The sequence below is a fragment of the Oncorhynchus mykiss genome, chromosome 13, assembly GCF_057628025.1.
Source record: "Oncorhynchus mykiss isolate SJ-2025 chromosome 13, ASM5762802v1, whole genome shotgun sequence".
NCBI lineage: Eukaryota > Metazoa > Chordata > Actinopteri > Salmoniformes > Salmonidae > Oncorhynchus > Oncorhynchus mykiss.
This window is the reverse complement of record NC_143034.1, coordinates 14,187,501-14,204,771: the sequence shown is the minus strand read 5'-3', so window position 1 is coordinate 14,204,771 and position 17,271 is coordinate 14,187,501. Positions and strand designations below refer to the sequence as shown.

Sequence of the window (17,271 nt, the reverse complement as noted above, 5' to 3'; positions counted from 1 at the left end):
CCCTCTCTTCTCTCCTCCCATCCCTCTCCTCCCTCTCTTCTCTCCCTTGTCTCTCACTCCCTCTTCTTCCTCTCTCTTAACTGTCTGTACCCAACCCTGTCCAACTCTCTCTCCCCTCCATCCACCTCTCTCCTCCCATCCCTCCCTCTCTTCTCCCATCCCTCTCCTCCCTTTCTTCCTCCCTCTCTCTTTCCCTCCCTCTCTTCTCTCCTCCCATCCCTCTCCTCCCTTTCTCCTCCCTTCCTCTCCCTTTCCCTCCCTCCCCCTCCTCTTCACTCCTCCCATCCCTCTCTTCTCTCCTCCCATCCCTCTCCTCCCTTTCTCCTTCCTCCCTATCTCTTTCTCTCCCTCCCCCTCTCCTCCCATCCCTCTCCTCCCTCTCTCTTTCCCTCCCTCCCATCCCTCCCTCCCATTCTCCTCCCTCTCTCTTTCCCTCCCTCTCCTCCCATCCCTCCCTCTCTTCTCTCCACCCACCCACCCCTCCCTCCCTTTCTCCTCCCTCCCTCTCTCTTTCCCTCCCCCCTCCACAGTGACTTAAGCAGCAACCCGTTTGTGTGTGACTGTAAGTTGTTTCGTCTGGTGAGCTGGCTTCAGGAGAGGGGAGTGCGGGTGCGTCACCCAGAGAACATGCTCTGTGTCCAACCGCCTGACCTGAGACACCAACCACTACTCAACGTGTCACTGCTCACCTGCGGTAAGACTGAGAGAGAGAAACACACACACACACACACACACACACACACACGTAGCAGTAATTGTTGAATTGATTGATCTGTGAACTGTGAACTGTGTGTCTGGAGAACAGTACACACAGTTGTTGTAATTCATTCATTTCTAGATGTATTGCTTGATTGATTGGTTGATTGATTAATGTCTTGTTTAACCAGGTCTGAACTATGCAGCCTGTCTGGAGGACAGTGACCACAGCGGAGGAGGCAGTGAGCTGGTCATCTTCTCTTCATCCACGCCGGGTAACTTCTCCCGGGAGGAGTGTAACTCTGTGTGTTACGGGGCCTCCCAACGCTACGGGGGCCTGGGGGCCCGGAGGGAGTGTCTCTGCAGCACCAACTATGAACCCAACCGCATCAGTGAAGCTCAGTGCTCTGCTGCCTGCACCAAGCCTCACGTCATGAAGGTGGACGGAGACTGGCTAACGACTTCCTCATTACCTTTTTCTTTGTTGTAACTTCCTGATTACTTCCTTGTTTTTGTTATAACTTCCTGATTACTTCCTTGTTTTTGTTATAACTTCCTGATTACTTCCTTGTTTTTGTTATAACTTCCTGGTGACTTTATTATTGAAAACTATTTACATTAGTACATATACAGTGTCTTCAGAAATTATTCACACCCCTTGACTTGTTCCACATGGTACAGCCTGAATTCTAACTTCCTCCTCATGTTGTTGTGGTACAGCCTGAATTCTAACTTCCTCCTCATGTTGTTGTGGTACAGCCTGAATTCTAACTTCCTCCACATGTTGTTGTGGTACAGCCTGAATTCTAACTTCCTCCACATGTTGTTGTGGTACAGCCTGAATTCTAACTTCCTCCACATGTTGTTGTGGTACAGCCTGAATTCTAACTTCCTCCTCATGTTGTTGTGGTACAGCCTGAATTCTAACTTCCTCCACATGTTGTTGTGGTACAGCCTGAATTCTAACTTCCTCCACATGTGGTTGTGGTACAGCCTGAATTTAAAATGGATTACATTGAGAATTTATTTCACTGGCCTACCCACAATAACCCATAATGTCAAAGTGTAATTATGTTTTTTGACATTTTTTACTAATTAATTAAAAATGCGAAGCGGACATGTATTGAGTCAATAAGTATTCAACCACGTTGTTACGACCAGACTTAAGTTCAGTCATAAAAATATGCTTAACAAGTTGAATAATAAGTTGCATGGATTCACTCTGTGTGCAATTATAACCTTTAACATGATTTTTGAATGACTACCTCATCTCTGTATCCCACACATACAATTATCTGTAAGGTCCCTCAGTCGAGCAGTGAATTTCAAACACAGATTCAACCACAAAGACCAGGGAGGTTTTCCAGTACAAAGAAGAGCACATATTGGTAGATGTGTATGTAATAATACATTGAATGTACCTTTTGAGTATGGTGAAGCTATTAGTTACACTTTGGATGGTGTATCGATACACTCAGTCACTATAAAGATACAGGCGGTATTTCCCAACTCAGTTGCCGGAGAGGTAGGAAACTGCTCAGGGATTTTACCATGAGGCCAATGGTGACTTTAAAACAGTTAGAGTTTAATGGCTGTGATGGGAGAAAACTGAGGATGGATCAACAACATAGTTACTACACAATACTCACCTAAATGACAGTGAAAAGTTCTGTTACATTTAAAAAAAAATCTAAAACATGCTTCCTGTTTGCAATACGGCACTAAAGTAAAATTGCAAAAAATGTGGCAATTTTCTTTACTTTGTCCGGAATACAAAGCGTTTTGTTTGGGGAAAATCCAACACAACACATCACCGAGTACCACTCTTTTTTAGGTTACTGCATCATGTTATGGCTATGCTTGTCATCAGCAAGGACTAGGGAGTTTCTTTTAGGATGAAAAGAAATGGAATAGAGCTAAGCACAGGCAAAATCCTGGAGGATTGAGTCAATCACCTGGTTCAGTCTGCTTTACACCAGACACTGGGAGATCAATTCATCTTTCAGCAGGACAGTAACCTAAAACTCATCCGCACTGGAGGTGCTCACCAAGATGACATTGAATGCATCTGGGAGGCCCAGTTACAGGTTTTTGTCATCAATCGGCTTGAAAATCTAATGCAAGACTTGAAAATGTCTGTCTAGCGACGATCAACAACCAACTTGACAGAACAAATATTGTACAATCCAGGTGAGCAAAGCTTTTAAGAGACTTACCCAGAAAGACTCACAGCTGTAATCACTACCAATCCAGGTGTGCAAAGCTCTTAGAGACTTCCCCAGAAAGACTCACAGCTGTAATCACTACCAATCCAGGTGAGCAAAGCTTTTAAGAGACTTACCCAGAAAGACTCACAGCTGTAATCACTACCAATCCAGGTGTGCAAAGCTCTTAGAGACTTCCCCAGAAAGACTCACAGCTGTAATCACTACCAATCCAGGTGAGCAAAGCTCTTAGAGACTTCCCCAGAAAGACTCACAGCTGTAATCACTACCAATCCAGGTGTGGAAATCTCTTAGAGACTTCCCCAGAAAGACTCACAGCTGTAATCACTACCAATCCAGGTGTGCAAAGCTCTTAGAGACTTCCCCAGAAAGACTCACAGCTGTAATCACTGCCAAATGTGCTTCTACAAAGTATTGACTCAGGGGGTGTGAATACTTCAGAAAATTATATATTTCTGCATTTCATTTTCAATAAACTTGCAAAATGATGTAAGAGCATGTGTTACCTTTGTCATTATGGGGTATTGTGTGTAGCTGGGTGAGAAAAAAATAAATAAAATCAATTTTAAAGGCTGTAACACAACAAAATGTGGAATGAGTCAAGGGGAACGAGTCAAGGGGAACAAGTCAAGGGGAATAAGTCAAGGGGAATAAGTCAAGGGGAATAAGTCGAGGGGAATGAATCCTTTCTGAAGGCAGTGTCCATAGTAACGTACAGTACAGATGTAGCAGCTCTGTATTGGGATTTACAAAGTGATCCAACTGTGATCCTAAATGTAGCTGTCTTCTGATTGGTTAAAGCAGTGTGGTGGGACTAACTCCAACTTTGCTCTGATTTGGTTAAAGGAATGTGGTTGGACGTTGGCCCATGACGTCTTTGTGGTGGACTTCGCTGCGTCTCTCCCTCCTTTCCCTCCCGTCAGCGTCCACTCCTCCGCTCATCTGTCTATCCTCTCTTCGGTGACCCCTGTCACCCTCTCCTGGGACTTCGGTGACCTTTCACCCCGGGTCAACGCTACGGAAACGGTCGACATGACGACGCGTCATAAATACGCCGTCCCTGGGCGCTACCCTGTCAGTGTCACCGCCTGGGCCGGACCCAAGGAGGTAATTATTTAGTTCTATCATTCTAGAGGTAATTCTATTGTTCTATCATTCTATAGGTAATTCTATTGTTCTATAATTCTAGAGGTAATTCTATCATTCTAGAGGTAATTATTTAGTTCTATCATTCTAGAGGTAATTCTATTGTTCTATCATTCTAGAGGTAATTCTATTGTTCTATCATTCTAGAGGTAATTCTATCATTCTAGAGGTAATTCTATCATTCTTGATGTAATTTTATTGTTCTATCATTCTAGAGGTAATTTTATTGTTCTATCATTCTAGAGGTAATTCTATCGTTCTAGTGATAATTCTATCGTTCTATCATTGTAGAGGTAATTCTATCGTTCTAGTGATAATTCTATCGTTCTATCATTGTAGAGGTAATTCTATCATTCTAGAGATAATTCTATCATTCTAGAGATAATTCTATCGTTCTATCATTCTAGAGGTAATTCTATCATTCCAGAGATAATTCTATCGTTCTATCATTCTAGAGGTAATTCTATCATTCTAGAGATAATTATATCATTCTAGAGGTAATTCTATCATTCTATCATTCTAGAGGTAATTATATCATTCTCTCATTCCAGAGGTAATTCTATCATTCTATCATTTTAGAGGTAATTCTATCATTCTCTCATTCCAGAGGTAATTCTATCGTTCTATCATTTGAGGTAATTCTATCATTCTCTCATTCCAGAGGTAATTCTATCGTTCTATCATTTTAGAGGTAATTCTATCATTCTCTAATTTTAGAGGTAATTCTATCGTTCTTACCTTGAATGTTAAAGAGCTGAAAATCTTTTTAGTCTTGTACACTGTAAGTTACAGTGGGGCAAAAAAGTATTTAGTCAGCCACCAATTGTGCACGTTCTCCGACTGTAACGGCTTTCTTGAGGTGAAGGAGAGGCGGACCAAAACGCAGCGTGGTGGTTATTCATGTTTCTTTAATAAAGACTCTATACATGAATAAACTAACAAAACAATAAACGTGAGAAAACCTAAACCAGCCCTATCTGGTGCAAACACAGAGACAGGAACAATCACCCACAAACACACAGTGAAACCCAGGCTACCTAAATATGGTTCCCAATCAGAGACAATGACTAACACCTGCCTCTGATTGAGAACCATATCAGGCCAAACATAGAAATAGACAAACTAGACATGTAACGTACAATGCCCACTCAGATCACACCCTGACCAAACAAAACATAGAAACATACAAAGCAAACTATGGTCAGGGTGTGACACCCACTTAAAAAGATGATAGAGGCCTGTAATTTTCATCATAGGTAGACTTCAACTATGACAGACAAAATTAGAAAACAAATCCAGAAAATCACATTGTAGGATTTTTTATGAATTTATTTGCAAATTATGGTGGAAAATAAGTATTTGGTCACCTACAAACAAGCAAGATTTCTGGCTCTCACAGACCTGTAACTTCTTCTTTAAGAGGCTCCTCTGTCCTCCACTCGTTACCTGTATTAATGGCACCTGTTTGAACTTGTTATCAGTATAAAAGACACCTGTCCACAACCTCAAACAGTCACACTCCAAACTCCACTATGGCCAAGACCAAAGAGCTGTCAAAGGACACCAGAAACAAAATGTTGCCCAGCAACAGCCCCAAAACATCACTGCTCTAGAGGAGATCTGCATGGAGGAATGGGCCAAATACCAGCAACAGTGTCTGAAAACCTTGTGAAGACTTACAGAAATCGTTTGACCTCTGTCATTGTCAACAAAGGGTATATAACAAATTATTGAGATAAACTTTTGTTATTGACCAAATACTTATTTTCCACCATAATTTGCAAATAAATTCATTCAAAATCCTACAATGTGATTTTCTGGTTTTTATTTCCTAATTTTGTCTGTCATAGTTGATGGTGTACCTATGATGAAAATTACAGGCCTCTCTCATCTTTTTAAGTGGGAGAACTTGCACAATTGGTAGCTGACTAAATACTTTTTTGCACCACTGTACAGTACACACAATACACAAAAACCCATGCTTGGATGTGTGTGAATTTACCAGAATATGTGTGTGTGCTCGCACGTGTGTGTCCAGGTGTGTGCACGCAGGGAGGTGAGAGTGACTCTGCCCCCTCGGTTGGAGCTGCACTGCCCACCGCTGACCGTAGTCAATCAGAGCCTGGCGGTAAGACTGGTCAGCTGGGGGGGCGAGGGCGTGGCGGTGGACTGGAGGATCACTAAGGACGGACAGGAGGCCGCCAGAGGTCAGAACACACACACACACACACACACACACACACACACAGAAACACACACACACACACACACACACACAGAAACACACACACACACACACACAGAAACACACACACACACACACACACACACACACACACACACACAGAAACACACACACGCACACACAGAAACACACACACATATCTGGAAGGAAATGGCACATAGAAACAGCACAGTATTTACAACAACATGGATCTCTCTCCTCTCGTCCACCCCCTGTCTATGCCCCCCCCCCCCAGCCACTCCATACTGTCCCAGGGATGCAGTGTTCCAATGCAGTGTTACGGACTCGTCCCAGTGCTTCCAGTTGGTTCCAGGGGAGTTCAGCTGGTCCGAGGCCAGGCGACAGTGCTCCTCTACAGGGGGAGACCTGGCCGTGGTCCGCACTGACCCGCTACGCAGACGGCTGGCAGACAGAGTCACACAGTGAGTAGTGGGAAGAGGAGGGGTGGGGGGCTGGTGTATGTGTGTGTGTGTGTCTGTGTGCGTGTGTGTGTGTGTGTGTGTGTGTGTGTGTGTTGTCACACATTAAGTTGGCTGGTGTAGATCTCTATCTGTTTCTCTGTTTATGGCTTCCTACAGTGAGACATAGTCACACACACACACACACACACACACACACACACACACACACACACACACACACACATACATACATACATACATACATATATATATACACACACACATGTTCAAAGGCTTATTTTTATTGGCCAGTCTGAGATATGGCTTTTTCTTTGCAACTCTGCCTAGAAGGTCAGCATCCCGGAGTCGACTCTTCACTGTTGACGTTGACACGGGTGTTTTGCGGGTACTTTTAATGAAGCTGCCAGTTGGGGACTTGTGAGTCGTCTGTTTCTCAAACTAGACACACTAATGTACTTGTCCTCTTGCTCAGTTGTGCACCGGGGCCTCCCACTCCTCTTTATATTCTGGTTAGAGCCAGTTTGCGCTGTTCTGTGAAGGGAGTAGTACACAGAGTTGTACGAGATCATCAGTTTCTTGGCAATTTCTCGCATGGAATAGTCTTCATTTCTCAGAGCAAGAATAGACTGACGAGTTTCAGAAGAAAGTTCTTTGTTTCTGGCCATTTTGAAACTGTAATCGAACCCACAAATGCTGATGCTCCAGATACTCAACTAGTCTAAAGAAGGCCAGTTTTATTGCTTCTTTAATCAGTTTTCAGCTGTGCTAATATACTTGCAAAAGGGTTTTCTAATGATCAATTATCCTTTTAAAATGATAAACTTGGATTAGCTAACACAACGTGCCATTGGAACACAGGAGTGATGGTTGCTGATAATGGGCCTCTGTACGCCTCTGTAGATATTCCATTAAAAATCAGCCGTTTCCAGCTACAATAGTCATTTACAACATTAACAATGTCTACACTGTATTTCTGATCAATTTGATGTTATTATAATGGACAAAAAATGTGCTTTTCTTTCAAAAACAAGGACATTTCTAAGTGACCCCAAACTGTTGGTCGGTTGTGTAATAGACACTCTACTGTTTAGTTTATTTCTTGTTTTGGTTGTTCTTGTTTTTCTCCTCGTCTATCTTCCTCCATCTTGTCTTTCTGTTTAAAGAAACAATCTTGTGGTGTTTGTTTCATTCGTCCGTTGTTGACAAAGTCCCCAAAATGTTTTTTTTCCAGACATGTAACTTTTAAAATGCAGAAATCATCCATGTATGATTATATGATATATATGATTATAAGTATGATCAATTTTGTATTTTTAAATATATGAAATATGTAGAATATTGGCCTGTTGGGAACTACAACTCCCTACTACATCACATCGTTTGGCCTTGATCTGATTTATCTCTAGAGAAACTGAGCATTGAGCAGAAAATATTATAATTGAACCGACGTTGGTAAAGTAGTTGTTTCCATTTTTTTAATAAGAATAACAGAAATGTCAGTTAATTGCTCAGCGCTAGTAGCAGTTCAGAAGAAATGAGTTGTAATTAGTTGTAACACAGAGGATTGTATCTGACATCAGTGGGTGGTCCTGACTGTACAGCTAGAAGGTTTTATACCGTCAGAGGAATGAGGAAATATATTCAGAGGAAGTGTGATATGTTCTAGAATGTGTAAAGGAAGTGTGATATGTTCTAGAATGTGTAAAGGGAGTGTGATATGTTCTAGAATGTGTAAAGGAAGTGTGATATGTTCTAGAATGTGTAAAGGAAGTGTGATATGTTCTAGAATGTGTAGAGGAAGTGTGATATGTTCTAGAATGTGTAAAGGAAGTGTGATATGTTCTAGAATGTGTAAAAGAAGTGTGATATGTTCTAGAATGTGTAGAGGAAGTGTGATATGTTCTAGAATGTGTAAAGGAAGTGTAATATGTTCTAGAATGTGTAGAGGAAGTGTGATATGTTCTAGAATGTGTAAAGGAAGTGTGATATGTTCTAGAATGTGTAGAGGAAGTGTGATATGTTCTAGAATGTGTAAAGGAAGTGTAATATGTTCTAGAATGTGTAGAGGAAGTGTGATATGTTCTAGAATGTGTAAAGGAAGTGTGATATGTTCTAGAATGTGTAAAGGAAGTGTAATATGTTCTAGAATGTGTAGAGGAAGTGTAATATGTTATAGAATGTGTAGAGGAAGTGTGATATGTTCTAGAATGTGTAAAGGAAGTGTGATATGTTCTAGAATGTGTAGAGGAAGTGTGATATGTTCTAGAATGTGTAGAGGAAGTGTAATATGTTCTAGAATGTGTAAAGGAAGTGTGATATGTTCTAGAATGTGTAGAGGAAGTGTGATATGTTCTAGAATGTGTAAAGGAAGTGTGAAATGTTCTAGAATGTGTAAAGGAAGTGTAATATGTTCTAGAATGTGTAGAGGAAGTGTAATATGTTCTAGAATGTGTAGAGGAAGTGTGATAGGTTCTAGAATGTGTAGAGGAAGTGTGATATGTTCTAGAATGTGTAAATGAAGTGTGATATGTTCTAGAATGTGTAGAGGAAGTGTGATATGTTCTAGAATGTGTAGAGGAAGTGTAATATGTTCTAGAATGTGTAAAGGAAGTGTGATATGTTCTAGAATGTGTAGAGGAAGTGTGATATGTTCTAGAATGTGTAAAGGAAGTTTGATATGTTCTAGAATGTGTAAAGGAAGTGTAATATGTTCTAGAATGTGTAGAGGAAGTGTAATATGTTCTAGAATGTGTAGAGGAAGTGTGATATGTTCTAGAATGTGTAAAGGAAGTGTGATATGTTCTAGAATGTGTAAAGGAAGTGTAATATGTTCTAGAATGTGTAAAGGAAGTGTGATATGTTCTAGAATGTGTAAAGGAAGTGTGATATGTTCTAGAATGTGTAAAGGAAGTGTGATATGTTCTAGAATGTGTAGAGGAAGTGTTGGTCTAGCTGGTCCACGTGCAGACTGGCTCTGTGATGGGTGTGTGTTCTCTGTAGGACACACACACACACACACACACACACACACACACACACACACACACACACACACACACACACACACACACACACACACACAGAGGGTTCTCTGTTCTGGTCTCTACCAGTCATATAAACACAGCTGCACCACAACCATAGGAGGAGTCCTCCACAGTTCACTCTGTGTGTGTGTGTGTGTGTGTGTTTGCCTCACTGCTCCACGCCCATCATTAATCTGAGGGCTGAGGCTCTGCTCTTAAGAGGGGGGTATGCTGTTAAAAAGTCTACAGACGGTTGAATCTCTACAGTATAGATGGACTACAGTCTACCTGGTTGAACATACAGTATAGATGGACTACAGTCTACCTGGTTGAACATACAGTATAGATGGACTACAGTCTACCTGGTTGAACATCTACAGTATAGATGGACTACAGTCTACCTGGTTGAATCTCTACAGTATAGATGGACTACAGTCTACCTGGTTGAATCTCTACAGTATAGATGGACTACAGTCTACCTGGTTGAACATACAGTATAGATGGACTACAGTCTACCTGGTTGAACATACAGTATAGATGGACTACAGTCTACCTGGTTGAATCTCTACAGTATAGATGGACTACAGTCTACCTGGTTGAACATCTACAGTATAGATGGACTACAGTCTACCTGGTTGAACATACAGTATAGATGGACTACAGTCTACCTGGTTGAATCTCTACAGTATAGATGGACTACAGTCTACCTGGTTGAACATACAGTATAGATGGACTACAGTCTACCTGGTTGAACATCTACAGTATAGATGGACTACAGTCTACCTGGTTGAATCTCTACAGTATAGATGGACTACAGTCTACCTGGTTGAATCTCTACAGTATAGATGGACTACAGTCTACCTGGTTGAACATCTACAGTATAGATGGACTACAGTCTACCTGGTTGAATCTCTACAGTATAGATGGACTACAGTCTACCTGGTTGAACATACAGTATAGATGGACTACAGTCTACCTGGTTGAATCTCTACAGTATAGATGGACTACAGTCTACCTGGTTGAACATACAGTATAGATGGACTACAGTCTACCTGGTTGAACATCTACAGTATAGATGGACTACAGTCTACCTGGTTGAACATACAGTATAGATGGACTACAGTCTACCTGGTTGAATCTCTACAGTATAGATGGACTACAGTCTACCTGGTTGAATCTCTACAGTATAGATGGACTACAGTCTACCTGGTTGAATCTCTACAGTATAGATGGACTACAGTCTACCTGGTTGAATCTCTACAGTATAGATGGACTACAGTCTACCTGGTTGGACATCTACAGTATAGATGGACTACAGTCTACCTGGTTGAACATACAGTATAGATGGACTACAGTCTACCTGGTTGAATCTCTACAGTATAGATGGACTACAGTCTACCTGGTTGAATCTCTACAGTATAGATGGACTACAGTCTACCTGGTTGAACATACAGTATAGATGGACTACAGTCTACCTGGTTGGACATCTACAGTATAGATGAACTACAGTCTACCTGGTTGAACATACAGTATAGATGGACTACAGTCTACCTGGTTGAATCTCTACAGTATAGATGGACTACAGTCTACCTGGTTGAATCTCTACAGTATAGATGGACTGCAGTCTACCTGGTTGAATCTCTACAGTATAGATGGACTACAGTCTACCTGGTTGAATCTCTACAGTATAGATGGACTACAGTCTACCTGGTTGAACATACAGTATAGATGGACTACAGTCTACCTGGTTGAATCTCTACAGTATAGATGGACTACAGTCTACCTGGTTGAACATACAGTATAGATGGACTACAGTCTACCTGGTTGAACATACAGTATAGATGGACTACAGTCTACCTGGTTGAACATACAGTATAGATGGACTACAGTCTACCTGGTTGAATCTCTACAGTATAGATGGACTACAGTCTACCTGGTTGAATCTCTACAGTATAGATGGACTACAGTCTACCTGGTTGAATCTCTACAGTATAGATGGACTACAGTCTACCTGGTTGAACATCTACAGTATAGATGGACTACAGTCTACCTGGTTGAATCTCTACAGTATAGATGGACTACAGTCTACCTGGTTGAATCTCTACAGTATAGATGGACTACAGTCTACCTGGTTGAACATCTACAGTATAGATGGACTACAGTCTACCTGGTTGAATCTCTACAGTATAGATGGACTACAGTCTACCTGGTTGAACATACAGTATAGATGGACTACAGTCTACCTGGTTGAATCTCTACAGTATAGATGGACTACAGTCTACCTGGTTGAACATACAGTATAGATGGACTACAGTCTACCTGGTTGAATCTCTACAGTATAGATGGACTACAGTCTACCTGGTTGAACATCTACAGTATAGATGGACTACAGTCTACCTGGTTGAACATCTACAGTATAGATGGACTACAGTCTACCTGGTTGAATCTCTACAGTATAGATGGACTACAGTCTACCTGGTTGAACATACAGTATAGATGGACTACAGTCTACCTGGTTGAACATACAGTATAGATGGACTACAGTCTACCTGGTTGAACATCTACAGTATAGATGGACTACAGTCTACCTGGTTGAATCTCTACAGTATAGATGGACTACAGTCTACCTGGTTGAACATACAGTATAGATGGACTACAGTCTACCTGGTTGAATCTCTACAGTATAGATGGACTACAGTCTACCTGGTTGAACATCTACAGTATAGATGAACTACAGTCTACCTGGTTGAATCTCTACAGTATAGATGGACTACAGTCTACCTGGTTGAATCTCTACAGTATAGATGGACTACAGTCTACCTGGTTGAATCTCTACAGTATAGATGGACTGCAGTCTATCTGGTTGAATCTCTACAGTATAGATGGACTACAGACTACACTCTTCTCTCCTCTTTTCTCTCCTCTTCTCTCCTCCTTCTCTGCTCTCCTCCTCTTCTCTCCTCCTCTCCTCTTCTCTCCTCCTCTCCTCATCTCCTTTTCTCTCCTCTCCTCCTCTCCTCTCCTCTTTTCCTCTCCTCTCCCCCTCTCATCTTCTCTCCTCCTCTTCTCTCCTCCTCTTCCACCTCTTCTCTCCTCCTCTTCTCTCCTCTCCTCCTCTCCTCTCCTCTTTTCCTCTCCTTCTCCTCCTCCTCTCCTCCTCTCCTCTCCTCTTTTCCTCTCCTTCTCCTCCTCTCCTCTCCTCATCCCCTCTTCTCTCCTCCTCTCCTCTCCTCTCCTCTCCTCTCTTTTCCTCTCCTTCTCCTCCTCTCCTCTCCTTCTCCTCCTCTCCTCTCCTCATCTCCTCTTCTCTTCCTCTCCTCTCTTCCTCCTCTCCTCTCCTCTTTTCCTTTCCTTCTCCTCATCTCCACTCCTCATCTCCTTTCCTCTCCTTCTCCTCCTCATCTCCTCTTCTCTCCTCCTCTCCTCTTCCTCTCCTCTCCTCCTCTCCTCCTCTCCTCTCCTCTCCTTCTCTCCTCTCCTCTCATCTCCTCTTTTCCTCTCCTTTTCCTCTCCTCCTCTCCTCTCCTCTTTTCCTCTCCTTCTCCTCCTCTCCTCTCCTCTCCTCTCCTCATCTCCTCTTCTCTCCTCCTCTCTTTTCCTCTCCTTCTCCTCCTCTCCTCTCCTTCTCCTCCTCTCCTCATCTCCTCTTCTCTTCCTCTCCTCTCTTACTCCTCTCCTCTCCTCCTCTCCTCTCCTCTTTTCCTCTCCTTCTCCTCATCTCCACTCCTCATCTCCTCTTCTCTCCTCCTCTCCTCTCCTCTCCTCTTTTCCTCTCCTTCTCCTCCTCATCTCTTCTCTCCTCCTCTCCTCTTCCTCTCCTCTCCTCTCCTCTCCTCTCCTCTCATCTCCTCTTTTCCTCTCCTTTTCCTCTCCTCCTCTCCTCTCCTCATCTCCTCTTCTCTCCTCCTCCTCCTCTCCTCTCCTCTCCTCTCCTCTCCTCTCCTCTCCTCTCCTCTCCTCTCCTCTCCTCTCCTCTCCTCTCCTCTCCTCTCCTCTCCTCTCCTCTCCTATTTTCCTCCTCTCCTCTCCTCTCCTCTCCTCTCCTCTCCTCTCCTCTCCTCTCCTCTCCTCTCCTCTCCTCTCCTCTCCTCTTTCTCCTGCCTCCTCTCCTCTTTCTCCTGCCTCCTCTCCTCTCCTCTCCTCTTCTCCTCTCCATCTTATGTAAGAACTCACTTCTTCATTGTTTTCTTTTTGGCACAAAGACCTCATTTTCTCTCCCCTCTATTTTCCTCAGTTCTAGTTTTCTCCAGATGTGAGTGTTTGGCTGCTGGAGCCCTACAGAGAGAAGTTTGAAAAATAACAAGAGAATGTGTGTGTGTGTATCGAGAATAGGAGAAAGCGAGACGAAAAGAGAGAGAGGGAAAGCGGTAGAGACATTTGAAAAATAACAAGAGAAATGGGTGTGAGTGTGTAACGAGAGAAGAGAGTGTATAACAGCCAGCGAAAGAGATACAACCAATTGGAGAGAGAGAGAGAGAGAGAGAGACAGAGAGAGAGAGAGAGAGGGAGGGAAAAAGACAGAGAGAGAGAAGGAGAGAGAGAGACAGAGAGAGAGAGAGGGAGAGAGAGGGAGAGAGAGGGACAGAGAGAGACAGAGATAGAGAGGGAGAGAGAGAGACAGAGAGAGACAGAGAGAGAGAGAGAGAGACAGAGAGAGACAGAGAGAGAGAGGGAGGGAGGGAAAGAGAGAGAGAGGGAGAGAGAGAGAGACATATAGAGAAATGTCCTCCTGTGTGCTACCTATATCCCCCCAATAGAATCCCCATACTGTAATGAAGACAGATTCTCCATCCCGGAGGGGGAAATCAATCATTTCCAGGCCCAGGGACATGTACTAGTCTGTGGCGACCTAAATACCAGAACCGAACAAGAACCTGACACCCTCAGCACACAGAGGGACAAACACCTGCCTGCAGGTGACAGCATTCACTCCCCCATATACCCCCTAGGCACAACTATGACAACATAACCAACAGAAACGGGTCACAACTCCTGAAGCTCTGTCGCACGCTGGGTATGTACATAGTCAATGGTAGGCTTTGATGGGACTCCTATGGTAGGTACACCTACAGCTCATCCCTTGGCAGTAGTACTGTAGACTACTTTATCACTGACCTCAACCCAGAGTCTCTCAGAGCGTTCACAGTCAGCCCACTAACACCCGTATCAGACCACAGCAAAATCACAGTCTACTTGAACAGAGCAATACTCAATCATGAGGCATCAAAGCTTAAGGTACTGAGTAACATTAAGAAATGCTATAGATGGAAGGAATGTAGTTTGGAAACCTACCAAAAAACAATTAGGCAACAACAAATTCAATCCCTTTTAGACAATTTCCTGGGTAAAAAGTTCCACTGTAATAGTGAAGGTGTAAACTTGGCAGTAGAAAATCTTAACAGTATATTTGACCTCTCAGCTTCCCTATCAAATCTAAAAATCTCAAATAGAAAACCGAAGAAAATTAACAATAATGACAAATGGTTTGATGAAGAATGCTAAAAATCTAAGAAAGAAATTGAGAAACCTGTCCAACCAAAAACATAGAGACCCGGAAAACCTGAGTCTACGCCTTCACTATGGTGAATCACTAAAACAATACAGAAATACACTACGGAAAAAGAAGGAACAGCACGTCAGAAATCAGCTCAATCAGTCAACAGCAACCTTGGGAAAATCCTCTGCATTATTATTAACAGCAGACTCGTACATTTCCTCAGTGAAAACAATGTACTGAGCAAATGTCAAATTGTCTTTTGACCAAATGACCGTACAACAGACCACGTATTCACCCTGCACACCCTAATTGACAACCAAACAAACCAAAACAAAGGCAAAGTCTTCTCATGCTTTGTTGATTTCAAAAAAGCCTTCAACTCAATTTGGCATGAGTATGGAAAGTGGTGTTGGGGGTAAAACATACGACATTATAAAATTCATATACACAAACAACAAGTGTGCGGTTAAAATAGGCAACAAACACACACATTTCTTCCCACAGGGCCTTGGGGTGAGACAGGGTTACAGTTTAAGCCCCACCTTCTTCTTCAACACTAGAACAGTAGAAAGAACTGCAGAACCCGGCCTCAACCTTCTAGAATCTGAAGTCAAATGTCTACTGTTTGCTGATGATCTGGTGCTTCTGTCACCAACCAAGGAGGGCCTACAGCAGCACCTAGATCTTATGCACAGATTCTGCCAGACCTGGGCCCTGACAGTAAATCTCAGTAAGACCAAAATAATGGTGTTCCAAAAAAGGTCCAGTCGCCAGGACCACAAATACAAATTCCATCTAGACACTGTTGCCCTAGAGCACACAAAAAACTATACATACCTTGGCCTAAAAATCAGCGCCACAGGTAACTTCCACAAAGCTGTGACCGATCTGAGAGACAAGGCTAGAAGGGCATTCTATGCCATCAAAAGAAACATAAATTTGAACATACCAATTAGGATTTGGCTAAAAATACTTGAATCAGTCATAGAGCCCATTGCCCTTTATGGTTGTGAGGTCTGGGGTCCGCTCACCAACCAAGACTTCACAAAATGGGACAAACACCAAATTGAGACTCTGCATGCAGAATTCTGCAAAAATATCCTCTGTGTACAACGTAGAACACCAAATAATGCATGCAGAGCAGAATTAGGCCGATACCCACTAATTACCAAAATCCAGAAAATAACTGTTAAATTCTACAACCACCTAAAAGGAAGCGATTCCCAAACCTTCCATAACAAAGCCATCACCTACAGAGAGATGAACCTGGAGAAGAGTCCCCTAAGCAAGCTGGTCCTGGGGCTCTGTTCACAAACACAAACACACCCTACAGAGCCCCAAGACAACAGCACAATTAGACCCAACCAAATCATGAGAAAACAAAAAGATAATTACTTGATACATTGGAAAGAATTAACAAAAAAAACAGAGCAAACTAGAATGCTTGTAAGGGTTTTCCTGTGGTGAAGGAGAAGCGGACCAGAATGCAGTGTGGTGGTTATTCATGTTCTTTAAGGAACTAGACATGAAATAACACGGTGCCTGACATTTTTTGGGGCTGACTCTCGGGCTTCCATCCACGCCGCCGTGCTGCCTCCTCATACCAGCGCCTCTCCGCCTTCGTCGCCTCCAGCTCTTCTTTGGGGCGGCGATATTCTCCAGGCTGAGCCCAGGGTCCCTTTACCATCCAACTCATCCTCCCATGTCCAGTACTCCTCGCGCTGCTCCTGCTGCCGCTGCCTGACACCACGCCGCTTGGTCCTGTTGTGGTGGGTGATTCTGTAACGGTTCTCTAGTGGTGAAGTAGAGGCGGACCAAAACGCAGCGTGGTTTCTATTCATGGTCTTTAATAAAGAAACTGTACATTAATGAACTAACAAAACAACAAACGTGCGAAAACCTAAAACAGTCCTATCTGGTGCAAACACAGAGACAGGAACAATCACCCACAAACACACAGGGAAACCCAGGCTACCTAAGTATGATTCTCAATCAGAGACAACTACTGACACCTGCC

General features: G+C 42.9%; 1 protein-coding gene across 4 annotated transcripts in view; it reads left to right on the top strand.

The window, feature by feature from the left end:
• The window catches only part of pkd1a (polycystic kidney disease 1a), a 144,825-nt gene that overhangs the window by 30,505 nt on the left and 97,049 nt on the right, over positions 1 to 17,271 (top strand). For all 4 annotated transcript variants that reach the window (XM_090195271.1, XM_090195272.1, XM_090195270.1 and 1 more), the window contains exons 5-9: positions 531 to 694; positions 888 to 1,135; positions 3,768 to 4,028; positions 6,106 to 6,274; positions 6,548 to 6,734. In XM_090195271.1, coding sequence (XP_090051397.1) covers positions 531 to 694; positions 888 to 1,135; positions 3,768 to 4,028; positions 6,106 to 6,274; positions 6,548 to 6,734 — 1,029 coding nt within the window. The remainder of the gene's footprint in view (positions 1 to 530; positions 695 to 887; positions 1,136 to 3,767; positions 4,029 to 6,105; positions 6,275 to 6,547; positions 6,735 to 17,271) is intronic.